We start from the raw sequence: 13,727 nt of genomic DNA on the forward strand, positions 1-13,727 counted from the left end.
AAACATTAAATTAGATATGACTACCTAAAATAATATGCAGCAGTAACAAGCCATTTACAACACCCAGAAGACCTTTGTTACTTTTAGGAAGAAATATAAACTCTTTCCAACACTTGAACAATAGGAAATTAATTCTTTGTCAGTAAAAGCCAGAGGACAAACTAAATATTTAAATGGCCACTGAGGATTGAGGTGGAAGTGCAGCTTGTAGACAGCTATACAAATCACTAACAAACCTTAATGAGTATTGGGTGTGGGCATCAGGGTCCTGTCAGATTTGACACTGTGTCCCAAGTAGCTTAAACCCAACACTCAAGAAAAGGTGGAGACCTCATCAGGTCTCTAACATCTGGGATTTTATTTGTCATTTTGGCATACCCTGCAAGCGCAAAAGAAAGAGTAAAAGGGGATTATCCTGACAATGAAATGAGTTACTGAATCTTGTGATAATCAAAAGCAGAAGAATTCTAATTCCTTTCTATGGTCCCTGAGGTGGAGGTGCGTTTATAGTTCTGCAGGAGTATAATGTAGGAGGGAAGAACAGATGGCCTAAAATCCATGAAACAAGACACCACCTAATCCCAGGACTGAGTACCACTATTAATCCTGGTCAGATTCCCTACTGGTACTTTGTAACAGGATTCAGAATTGCTACTGATGAACTAGCATGTTAACTTGTCGGGGGGGGGGGGGAAGAAAAAAAAAAGTTAGTTGTAGGTTGTTGATTCACGACAGTGTGCACTAGTTTTGTAGAACTGCATTTACAGTTTAAATAACTTGACTTGAAAAAGTAGACTCCAAATGAAATTTCATACAGAACAAATACGGTTGTTTCTGTAATCTCTTCAGCTTTTATTGTGAAAGTTATTGTGTATTATTTTGAGACTGGAATTTCTCTTTTTATGTGGATCACAGTGGTGTATGTGGCAGTAGTAGGTGATACAGCATTTTCATGGTTTTCTACAGAATATTTTCATTCATCAGGAAATACAGATAGCAGTGAAAGCTGGATGTTTTCTCTGTACATTTTGTGCTTTCTGTGCAATTCCTCCAGTTCCATCTACATTTTGCAGTGTGAGGTACAGAGCGCAGAGATTAGGCATTCTTGCCCAGTCTTAAGGACCAGTTCCTTCAATTGTTTAAATTGTTAACATACTGGCAACATGTTTCTTCCTTTTCTATGCCAAGAATATTTTTTTGTATCACCAGCTTACTGCCCAAACAAAAGGTGCAATTCCATAGGAAGTTTAGGTTGCTGCGGCCACACATTTCTACACTCTGCCTTGTGCTAGCTCTGTTACTTGGGCAGCTGTTCATTGAGTTGAGTCAGGGCACTGATCTGTCTGAAAATTAAGCTCACAGAAAAGAAAAGTTCCCAGCAAGATCATCTCTTTCAGCTGACCCACAGGACAGGTACGCTTTAATGGCCATGCTGGTACAAAAGAGAATTCAGAGAAGTATATAAATCCCGAAGGACTGAAGGGAGGAGAAAATTGGAACATAGGAGCCTGGACTTGGCCTGACCTGGTTCCTGGGGAACCACATCCCAAGAGTGCAGGGAAACCTGTTCAGTTTGTGTGGCCTGGATGTGTCTGTCAAGCCTTGGACTTCCACAAGCAGAATTCACTGGGTTATAAAGGCTCGAACAGATCAGGTGCTGCTAGGCACTGTCTTCAGGATGGTTTATTTATAAAGAAAAGTTAACTTCTAGTTCTTGGACTATTTAGTTTATTAAAGCAGTTGAAATCCAGTGAATCAAGTATAGAGCAGAGGAGTAAGACAGCAAAGCTGTAATTCTGATTCAACTTTGTGGCAATTATATAGGGCTACATTTTGAGTGACATCCACTATTTTGTAGTGCTTCATTTGCTGTGCAACCATTCAATGTCTGATTTTTTTAGTAGTGCTAATTATCTACAGGTTTATAAATCAGTGACGGTTGTGTAGGTATCAGCTATCTCCTGAAAAAAAACTGAAGTTTCCAGCCAACCATCTAGAATTAAGATGTGAAAATACATAGATTTTTTTTTTTAGTTGAAGAACCTCCCCATGCCCATCTGTAAAGCTAGAGTAAGAATGTTTAGTCACTTTTCTGAAAACTACTGATATCTAAAAAGAAAATGTTTATGATCCAAGAACCAAGTATTACTCATGGCAATATAGCACTCAGTTTTGAAAGCTCAATTCATGGATGCAAAATGAACACTATTTTTGTTGTTTTCCATTATGTATTTTTCTCCACTTAATTAGAATAAGGGCAACATAGAGCTTTACTAATATATTCTAAATTATTGTATACCAAAGACAGCCTTGGCCAAAAATGAAAATCCCTTCAGATCTTAACTTTAGTATGCCCTACTGGGCAGTCACTGGGATCAGGCACCACGAAATCCAAAATAACCAAATCAACAAGTGAATTGAGGTTTTTCAGCTATTTAGTATGCAGTAGTGTGATGAACATGATGTACCTGCCCAGCTATTCTTTAGGGGAGATGAGCTCATTTCAAATAGATAACCATCTTTGACTTCTCTTCTGATTCATCACTGACCTGAACTCCGTTTGAACCTTGTTAGACACAAAACAAGCAGGATTCCTAGCCTGAGCTATAAAATATAATTAAGCCCTTTTGAAATGATGTGTAAAAGAACATAGCTTTACCCCCACTATAACTACTACCACCACCACAACCAATAAAGTTAAATCAAGCATTGCCTGTAATGGATTAAAATAATAAATGTTCCTGGATTTTAGTGTTTGAAGTATTTGAAGAAAACAGGCTCCCAGCAGCCAGGACTGCTGAATGCATGGGGACATTTATTAGTGACGAATTCAAGGGTTTGGTCTGTTTAAGATCATTACTTTCTGTTTACCGTGTGTTACACATCTCATGTTTTTACAGAGCCCACGTGTCCCAATGTAATGCTGAAAAACTCTCTTTAACTAAAGAATAGTTAATTGGTAATGTGTAAATATTGTTCTCGTGGGGAGAATGAACTATCATAGGATTTAGCTTGACACTAATGAGAAATCCAGTGCAGTCAGTGGATTGTTAACTAAATCTCTCCTGGAAAATTGTCCTTTACTACATTGCACCATTTGCTTGCTACTGCTGCTTCCAGACTTGAATAAATTGACTGACTCTTACATTAACTGCAGTATTTCCCCTGTAATTATTTTCATAGCTTTGTTACCCTTTCTTCCCAGAGGCTGCTTCGTAGAGGATACCTGTCAACAGAGCAGTGTAACTGTAGTATAACTACTCGTTACGTGATGTATCTGAAGTTTTCTTAAGAGGAAAAAAATCATGTAGATAATTGTATCAATATATTAGATACGATAACATGTTTACATATTCAAAGGTGTCTTAGTGTCTTTGGCAACTTTAAGCTAGCTACTGAAGTTGCAAGGGTGAAGCGTGAATGCTCAGAAGCAAATACCATAGATTATCACTTCAGTAATGTGTGACATTGAAGTAGAAGGTAACATGGAAAACCACTCACTAACTAATCTTTAGCAGCCGGATTGCGTCTCTGCCATCCAGGCGCGGAAGGCTCATGGGAGAGCCTGGACTCCTTCCTTCGGAGTGTACCACGATCCTTTGGGTGGGAATGCAGTCTGCCAGCTGCTGCGGTCAATGCAGACCACATCACTTGCGTGCATCTTGCCCGGTCCAAACCAGCGTGTATTTGTATTTATTATAATACATGTGTTTCCATTTTCTTAAAAGTATTTTCCCATATAGAAGTTTGCCAATTAATACTGTGTTCTATGTTGTATTAGGTAACAGCGCAGTGAACCAAACAGAATTTGCAGTTATCTAAGGAAGAGCAAATGCACAGAGCATAATAGAAGGAAAAAAACTCCTACTACATTTCCTGCTTGTTTCATTTGGAGTTGATTCAAATATCAATATTGTAAAATGTTTTTTGAAAACAGAAAGTCCATAGTTAATGTCAAAACATTGTCTCTCCCTTTATCTGTGAACCAGGAAAAATAACAGAACTGTTTCTTAACACATTTTGCCCGAACACGAAGTGATTGTTACTATAAGGCAAGGGTTGTTTGTATTTGCTGCATCTATTAAAATGGGCTGGCTTTTTTTTCTGTACACAGAAATGGATCTATGTGCACTGGGCAGTTTAACAAACATGGAGCCTCCAGTTATTGGTAAATGCTAATATATTATAGCTATATATAAACTCTAATATTACTATATTTATAACTATAATAGAGTACTCAGATTCTATGAGATCTCTTTGTAAATGTTAGTGTAAATCAAGTCTCTACTGACCAAAAAAAGAAATATGTTAAAATATCAAAGCAAGTGTTGCCTTTTAGTAATTTTTCTTCTGTTGTAATGGTCTCCATCTTTAATTTCTGAGCGAGTTAATTTGTTGACGTTACCAAGCAAGCGTTAGCTTTTTTCCAAATCCTCCTACATTATTTGCAACCATATAAAAATACCTGGATATTCTTAAAGGTAATCCTTCCAATGGCACGCAGAAGCCTGGTGTAAATTGTATTTTGCTCAGTCAGTGCGGCAGCATGTTGCGGTGCTATTGAGGGTCTGGGTGGAGTCTGACAATGGAGGGCTGGCAGCACTTTTTAAACACTGTCCAAAGCAAGTGCTTCATATTTATTAGTCTCTTGGAGGAGTATTTTAAAAGTCATGAAACTATTTGTTCCTAGAAGTAAATTATTGCATGTACTGAAAAGTGTGTTGGTGTTCATGAGCAATAATCCAAACAGAACAAGTTAACTTCTACATATCACAACAATCGTTTGTGAAGATATATTACTTCTGTGGGGTGCCATCTCAAGTTCACTTCAAATGGAGGCTTTGATTTAATCTGTTTAAACTGAAGTTGGAATTCTACAATAGAAGTTTGCGAGGTGCATGAAAGGACTGAGTGTGAGAGGGAGAAAAATTATTTTGCATCTTCACCTTTCTGAGATGATTGCTTTAGTCGTAGGAAAGCAACTTCAGTAACTGAGCATGTACTTTGAATGTTAGTATGGCATTTATCAATCTTAAAATAAGCTCCCTTCTAGTGCATACTGGTATTTCTTCAGTCCCTTCCCTTAGGATGTGAGATTATTTCTTTTCTAATGTTAGTCTTTCACGATTTCCATAGTAATGGTATCCCGTTGAAGTTTGCCTGAAGCCCAGACATCTCTTCATTTACTACTGCTTTTTAGGGTTTGTACATTCTGGTTGTTCTTCATTTGTTTTCTTTAAACTTCCTGAAGACATCACCTTGTGCAAGTTTGTGTGAATGCTCTCTGCGTTTTTTTTCTTAAGAGCACAGTGGTTTTTATACTAAGAGTAACTTCATCCCCAAAAGGGCAGGTACATATAAGTGCTGGAAGGACGAGGATGTGATTCTTGCCTATACAGGAGCAATCTGGTTCACAGTAAGAAAAAGATAAATCTCCCACTGGGTTCTTGAGCTTTTCCTGGTATTTGTAGGACACAATCCATGGATGTGTCTTGTAATATTTCATCTATTTAAAATTTAACAGCACTTCCTTGTTCTTAATTGTGTCTTCATTTCTCAGTGTTTCCACAGTGTTTCAGAAAGGCACTGCTGATTTTGAACCAGCATTATTATGTGCTGAATGCTCAGTTCTGTTTCTAAGCCATTTGATATTGTGTTTTCTTTGTACTTTGTGGAGCTGAGATGACAACAGAAGACTAAAGCATAATCCTTCCAGGAGTAATCCCACTGAAACAAAACTTAAATAAACCCACTTGTATTCTGGCATTCCTTTTTCCCTTTTGTTATTTCTGCAACTTGGCACATATTCCAATAAAACTATACAACATTTCTGTATATTGCAGAATTGTGCAATAGTTACCAAGAATTTCTTCTCTTTAAAATCAAAGTTCCATGTAAAGTATAAAAAAAAAAATTGAATCTCCAAATATTGTAGCTGCTCTTATAAATAACTAGACTGAGTATAGCAGGGTGAAAGTGAGCCCTTCCCATAAAAATACCTCTTTTTCTTGTTTTAAGGCTGTATGTGAGGCTGCTTCATTCCACAGTTTACAGAATCAAGTCTGAACCAGTACCAAAAGGAGAAGCATCAGGGTGTGTTGATGTCAGTTTGATTATCGCTGAAGTTCAGTGTCAAAAAAAACCCTGCCGTACAAACCTGTTATGCATGAGACAAGACCCAGGGGTTCAGAAGCCAGCATAAAGAGCCCAGAGCTGAAACCCCTTTCCCAATCGGTGGCAACAGTCTTGTTGATTGACATGGGACAAAGGTTCACTTGAGCCCTTGGTCATTCTTACCAGACTCCAAACTGCTCAAAGGAGAGATTCTTGTTGTTTGTGGTTCCTACTTGGGTTGAATACAATTCAATGGCATTATTGCTATGGGGACTGTTGGACCACCTTGCTAGTGGATGCTGGATTTAAAAAAAAAAAAAAATCCAATCTATTTCCTTCCACTGTATAAGATATTTCTCAGTATTATGAAATCATAACTCCCAGGATGCAGACAGACTTATTTCTGAATTCTAAAAGAGATTCATAAGAGAAGTTTTACTGCATCTATTCAAAACAGTGACTTGTATTTTTGTGGGATTTTTCTACCAGCAAAGGTATGAAAATATAAAATGGAACTGTACCTTGACACATCTGTATGTAAGCCTTAGGTGTTTTTTAAACTTTTGCCTTTGGTAAATATCCAGTTTCATTAGAAAAATAAGCTGTGGACATTATGAAGTATGGTGACATTCAATATTCAGAGTGTTGAGTCCAAGTACAAGCACCAGAAGAGAAAAAGGCTAACCTCAAATGTAGTACTTCCCATGTAATATACAAAAGAAATACAGAGATATTAAGTATGGTTTGTTTTGTTAAACGGTGATTTGCTGTAAGTTAAATTCACAAGAGAAGTTACATTTCTAGATGGTGTTTCTTTCCTAAAAATGTTTGTCTTCACTGACAGTACATAAGTTTTGTCATAGATCTAACCTGCCATTATCATTTTCATATGAAAATGGTTATGATGTGAAAAGTTTAGATTAAACTGGTTTTTAGGTAAACACATGTTATGTATTTTGAGTTACAGTAATTGTTTTGAATTATTTGAATTCAAACATTACCCTTATTCTCCTGCTAAGAACTCCGAAGTCTAACAAGGCAATATTTTATAATAACTAACCTGAACAAAAGCAGAGTGAATCATTCAAAATAGCTATTTCCTATCAGTTTAAAATATAATCAAGTGAAGCAGCTGTTCTTGTTCTTAATACACACTTTTGAAAAAAATTTCATAGTTTAATGAAAAATGTCTCTTCTCATAAACCTTAAAATACTCACACATGTAAAAAGTCATAATGTTTTGGCAAATAGTTCTTTGTAAGGAATGCGTGTGAGACGTACCTGCTCCATAACTGCAACACTGTATAAAGTGTGCTCAATAGTGTTGGAAGAGCAAGTTGAAAAAAAAAGAAAAAAAAAATCACAAATCTTGTGGCCCAGATGTGATGCTCTTGCTTGGAGAGGAGAATGATTGCCCACACCAGTATTTTCATGAAAGTCAGTGGGACTACTTGTGTAATTGCTTGCGGGCACAGATTCCCAGGCTCATGGTAAAGTGAATTCAGGAAATAAGCACATAAATGTTGGATGAATAACTGCCGGCGGGATTAATTATCTCTCTCTCTTTTTAGGAATCCATGGATCATCTTTTGTCCTTGACATAAAAGATTTCCTACTGAAAACAAGTCTCAAAGAAAAAGCCAGATCTCTGATGGGGCCTTTTTGCTGCTCTGTTAATGTGGAAGCCAAGTGGTGTAAGCACAGTGGTGATCCTGGCCCAGAGCAATCTATCCCCAAAATATACATCGATTTGAGAGGAGGGCTGCTGCAGGTCTGTATGACATGCTTACGGTTCTGCTATTGCGCTGGACTGGCTTTGGATGATGGAGATTTCATAAATAAATTGTGTGAAAGCCTGTAAAGCTTTGCAGCCTACAGCAGTTCATTGGGTTGGAGTTTTTTGTTTGTTTGTTTTGGGTGGATTTTATTTTACCTTTTAAAAAAAGTATCTATTCATTAACTTAAAACTGTTGATTGAAAAATTGTGTACAATGTTTTGATCATTTTTTTTTTAATACTGCTTAAGCCATGTATTGTAGCTGTATGTGTGTGTTCCCTTAAAACTACTGGATCAAATTACTAACACTTAATATCTAGGACCCTGTTCTGATGTGTGTGTGTTTGTCTGTCGTGAGCTATGTGTCTGTAGTGCCTAGGGGTAGCTTTAAGAAATACATATCCTTTCTTTTAAAACTTACACCAGTTTCTCAGAGGAGTAATTATAAACTGTTGTTTGTAGCAATTAATAGTCAGTTTTCCATGCTGTCCTCTCCTTTTTGGAAGTGCCCACAACTTGAAACCAGTCCAAGAAGCATGGGAGTTCGTGAAATGAAAAATAGATTCTGTGGGGCTTAAACAAGTGGGCTTTAAGATATGTCTTGTTTTAATTATTTTATTGTAGTATCTATACATACCAAATGTTTTAAAATAAATATATAAATCAAGCATATAAAACACAAAAAGGAAATTCTGACATTTAGTCGTGTCATTAGGTCTTTTCCCAGAATCTACATTAGAATTTCTTAAAACCACAGCACTGGGAATAGGGCTAATTGAAAATATGAATTTTTAAAAACTCTATCTTAATTAATAAATAAAGTCAGTTTTTTTTCTCTGCTTCTTTTTTATTTCTTATTCACAGGTACTTGGCTGACTATCTCTACATGTTGTTAATAATGAAAAGTGAGGGGTGGGTTCCAAAATTTAGGGATTTCAACAAGGACCAGAAAAATATCTATAAATCTGAGAAAGCCATTTATTATTGGAGTATACAGTGGGATAATTAGCTTTTGCAGAAAAGAATTAAGTGTGTGATCTGGCAGAATAGACTTGAGAATGCTGACAAAAACATTAGCAATTCTGTTTCAAATTAATTTATTTATGGCTAATGATTTTACCAGCTCTAAACATGACCTCATCTTCTACCACTGTTAATTTGTATTGCAGCAGAGTCTGTAGAGCTTGTGTGAAATTGGTGTCTCATCTGTGAATACTGTAGTCGGAGTTCAGTGCTCGGGAGTTCCAGCTGCCCAAAAATAAAATTAATAAAAGTGAGGGGGAAAAAGCATTCCTTCCTCCATCAATGGAGGACTGAGGCCTCTGGGATCAGCTTAGGTGACACATAGCTCCTTTCAGGGGGTGCTAGACCAAGTGTGGGACCCTGAGGCCAGAGGTACTCTAGAAGCTGCGGTAGAGTTGCAGTGAATTAGGGAGATGGCCTGAGTGCCTGGAACTACTTAGCTCAGGACTGGCTGTAGCTGTGTTTCAAGAGGGTCTTGGTTTATTCCATGGGCTTACACATAGATGCAGGGGAAGGAAAAGCTTCTTTCTTGACAGCTGTATTACACTCCCTTTAGGCTGATTTTTTTTCGTATTTGAAAGTTGATGTTCCCCAGTTAAAAAGTTTGCGCTACTCTTTATGTGCGTACCTGACTTGTTTACTTTACTCCTGCTCTTACCAGGGACTTTTAAATTACTGTCTGGTGATACTGATTTCATCCCACACTGGTTCAAAGTCTTACTTTTTTATTAATTGCTAGTTGCTTCCTTATCTTCCCTGTTGCTTCTGGGGCCACTTTTGCACATGAAGAATAAAGGACTTGGCCCCGTTAACGTGGTTCTCTCAAACGGGAGTTTGATTTGAGAAAAGCAGCACTGCTTGTCAAAGCTGGGAGAGAGGAACGTCTGCTTACCTTTTATTTGGCTATCAAGTGTATGAATCTTGTGGACTTTGAATGCCAGTTTTTCTTAAATATTTTTCTGAATTTCTGGTTTTAATTTCAAAAAACTTTACACTTTTAAGCCTCACTCAGAACTTACAGCACATACAGTTCATATGCTGTATGTACTCAATAGTTGTGCTTGAGATGATCTTTCATGTATCTTTCTAGTCAACTTCTTTGCTGTGTTATTTACTCAGTTTTTAATGCATTGCAGAATTCCACTTTTGAAACATGCTTTTTGAACAGTTTAAACTTTGCATCTTTAAGGTTTTTTGTCATATCTTAAACTCCAAAACCTGTGACTGGTCCTAGCATTACATACTGCACTCAGCTGTCATTTCTTGTGTATCTAAGTTCTGTGCTCTTCCAGGCAGCATCATTATCAATTGTAAGTGGTAAGAATTAATGATTTCCTTTGAATGATGAAAAGAACAAATTTGCCAAATGGTTTTGTAGGGGTTTCTTGTTGTTTCTGTTCTTTATTTTCCATTAAGGATGCTTGCAAACAATTAAGCTGTAACTAGAGCAGACTGAAAGCTGTATAAAGTTCCTATTGTTTTAGGGAGATGTTTTCCTTCAAAAAAAAAGACTGAATATTTGTATTTAACTGGTTTGTCTTTACTCTTTCTTTTTCTTTTTTCTTTTTGAAGGTTTTCTGGGGTCAAGAGCATTTGAACTGTTTAGTTCTTCTCCAGGAGCTTCTGTGGCAATACCTCACTAAAAAGGGCAGTGTAGAGACTTTGATATCTGAACGTACACGTGCCACTTGTTTTTCTCCGGAAAGGAATCAGGCCTCAAAAACTGAGCATACCTCAGATGACCTGAGAACAGGCCTTTTCCAGTATATACAAGATGCAGGTAAGAAGAATATTATTACTGTCTTTTTTAATTATAAAGTAAATACAGTAGTAACCTATTAAAGATTACTTGCCTCTTACAATAAATACTTTTTTGGAAAAGCAATTGAAAAGACATCTGCTAGAATGAAAAAAAAAAAAAAACAAACCTTTTAAATTTCTTTCCATTAAGCTATGATCTTTTAAAAGTCAGGGAAATTGCTTTTTTATTTTCTCTCCTTTTGATCCTGAGGGGTGTATTTTTGACTACTTTGGTCTCAAACCAGCGTGATTCTTTCTAGAAATTATGTAACAGATTATAGCTTTCTTTCATTTGACAGAAGCACAAAAACTGCCTGGTGCGTATGAAGTTGTGTTTTATAATGAAACTGAGGATAGTCCAGGAATGATGTTGTGGAGATATCCGGAACCCAGAGTGCTCACTCTTGTGAGAATTAACCCTGTTCCTTTTAATACCACTGAAGACCCAGATATTAGCACTGCTGACCTTGGAGATGTTCTTCAGGTGGGTAATGAGAGTTTTCTACTTTCATTAACAAAAGGAAACATTACTGCTATAAAGTGAATGTTTTCAAACATAGGTTTATTAAAAATGAGTACAAAACCAATGTCAGTTATCAGTTCTGGTTTGCAGGCATGCAGAGTTTTTATTCTGTCTTCCTATGATTTCATCCATCAGTCTTTACTTAAAGACTTCGTTCGATTTGAAGCTGAAACGTGCGAGGAAAGATCTGGTCTGAAATTGCCAAGATTTGGTGTAATCATTGAACTAAAATCCCCCATCTAGCCATCCTGTCCTGTGTCTGTGATGGCAGATGGCTGTGCTGCTTCCAGTAAGATTCACAGGGTAAAGAAAAAAAGATCTGTTTTCTCTTGGGTTTTTTTGACAGGGTTGAAGCGGGCGGTCCAGTTTGACTGTGTGAGATCATGGAGCTGCCCTTCAAAGGAGGGCTGAGTGCTGCAGCTGTGTGACTCTGTGCCTCAAAAATAGACCGTATCTCATGATTACACTGTTCCTTAAGTCTGAGAATTTTTGCTTTCTATATACACGATCAGGTAGTTACATTCTCTTCTATCTAGTGTAATTCATCTTTATAAATTCACTTACTCCTTGTGTAACTATTTTGATTTTTTGCTCAATTCTAATTTTGTTAATCTCGGTTTCTTTTTTCTATTATGAATTGGAACTGTCTTCTTTTTTTTTTTAATTTTAACCTACTTGTTAATCAGAATAGTGTTGTGAGTCAAGGGAAATAAATATCTCACAGTTCCTATTTGTTCAAAAATGTTGAATTAGATTTCATTATTGCTATGACTTTAAAAATTGCTTTTAAAATTGAATTATGCACCAATATGCTTTGAGTTATGGATTAGGATAATCTTCATCAGATAAATCGTATAATGTTATTACTGTGTACATACTGTTAGTGAGATCAGGTAAGTGTCCCACCAATTTCTTTGCCCTCTAGACAGCCAAATGTCAACTCCTTTCAGGTATATGAAAATTAAAATTAAATGGAAATAAAAAATCAGCTCCACTTGGCATAAGGTTTGAATCAGAGATCAAACTTGTGTTATTGTGTGCTGTCTTGATGAGCCTATTAGGTTGCTATGAAAGCCAGCAATTTGTCTTCCTTCGGGATGGTATTTTCAGAACACAGCACACCAAGTTTTTGGTATAATTACATTAAGCTCCCATTGTAGATAACAGATGTCATGAGCATAATGTATGTGCTTGTGTGATAATCTGACCGTGTACAGGGGGAATGTCGATTCTTCTTGAAGAGGGCATACATATTCTACTGCTTTGTACTTCTGTGCTACGGTCTAGAGAGAAGAAGATAGTTGCAGTCCTCTTTCATCTCCCTTGTGGTTGTCTTGAACAGTAAGATAGGCCAGGAAGCACTCAGCTACCAGTTCTCAGGTTCTGTCAGCTTTTAGTGGTCTTCATGTAATTCTTCAGATTTGCATTTAGTCTTACACATTGACTGCAGGGAACTTCCACATTTTCCAGAAACGGCCATGCATCTACACAGAGCAGCTGCATGCAGTATAGATGAACAGCCATTTTAAACATGGACAGTATGCATTTTTTTTTTCAGTCTAACATAGATATGTGAGTGGAATAAGTAATACAGAGTCAATTTTCAAATTCTTTAGGTAGACTATATTTACTAAATAATCATCTCAAACTTTAGATTCTGATTTAAGTTAATCAGGAGACCTTTCGTCAACTCCACTTTTTTCCCCATATGGATGTATGTCTGTTTCTTAGTATACTGCGTATTTAGTGCTTATGGAAAATTCACAAAATATAAGGAGAAAAAAAGACAACACTTTCATTTTATTCACTTCTTGACGTGAAACATTAGAGGAACATCTGCAAGCCACAGAGGTCAGCTTCTTTGAAAAAAGGATGTAAATTTAAAGACAATAATGATATCAAAGTATATTAAAAATATATTTTAAAAGCTTTCCCAGGACTGTGTATCTGTTCAAATGCTAGGAGGACCCATAATGTCACCAGCTGTGTTACCAGTCTTCCGTAATCCTTTACTTCACATAAATCCAGGCAAAGGTGCACTTCTGTAGTTTGTCTCAATTTAAAAGTTTGCCAGTTGCATGTTCTTTCTTTCCAAGTAAGTTGCTGTGACATTTCATCTAGCTTTCTATCTTTTTTAAAGTTCTTCTGGCATGTCGTTTTAATCATGGGTAAGTTTTTGAAGTCTCTTTGTTTTTATAGCTATTCTTCAAATTCCTGGAGCTTGCAAAAGCTTCACCATAAAGGGAGTTTTTCTAGATATTGAAGGTGCGTGTCATCTGCTGCAGCCAAGGGATAAGTGAACAGCGTCAGATTATAAGAGTTGATATGAACTGTATTGTTTCTGTAAAACCTTGCCTTGCTGCTATTTCTAGATTGTCCCAAAAGCTTATTTTCTTGTGCTTTTACTTGTGTTGTTGCAAAGGTAAGCAGTTTCACTGCTCAAGTTTCTAATACCTTACTTTTTTACAGTCCCAAGTTCATTGCTTTTAT

At 36.7% G+C, this 13,727-nt stretch overlaps 1 protein-coding gene across 10 annotated transcripts in view; it reads left to right on the forward strand.

The window, feature by feature from the left end:
• The window catches only part of VPS13B (vacuolar protein sorting 13 homolog B), a 465,113-nt gene that overhangs the window by 374,036 nt on the left and 77,350 nt on the right, over positions 1–13,727 (forward strand). For 8 of the 10 annotated variants that reach the window (XM_086741084.1, XM_086741079.1, XM_086741081.1 and 5 more), the window contains 3 exons: positions 7,686–7,885; positions 10,487–10,694; positions 10,996–11,198. In XM_086741084.1, coding sequence (XP_086597210.1) covers positions 7,686–7,885; positions 10,487–10,694; positions 10,996–11,198 — 611 coding nt within the window. The remainder of the gene's footprint in view (positions 1–7,685; positions 7,886–10,486; positions 10,695–10,995; positions 11,199–13,727) is intronic. The other 2 variants (XM_086741085.1, XM_086741083.1) reach the window with 1 other exon arrangement.

This window comes from Chlamydotis macqueenii, chromosome 2 (genome assembly GCF_036417535.1).
Source record: "Chlamydotis macqueenii isolate bChlMac1 chromosome 2, bChlMac1.mat, whole genome shotgun sequence".
Taxonomy (NCBI): Eukaryota; Metazoa; Chordata; class Aves; order Otidiformes; family Otididae; genus Chlamydotis; species Chlamydotis macqueenii.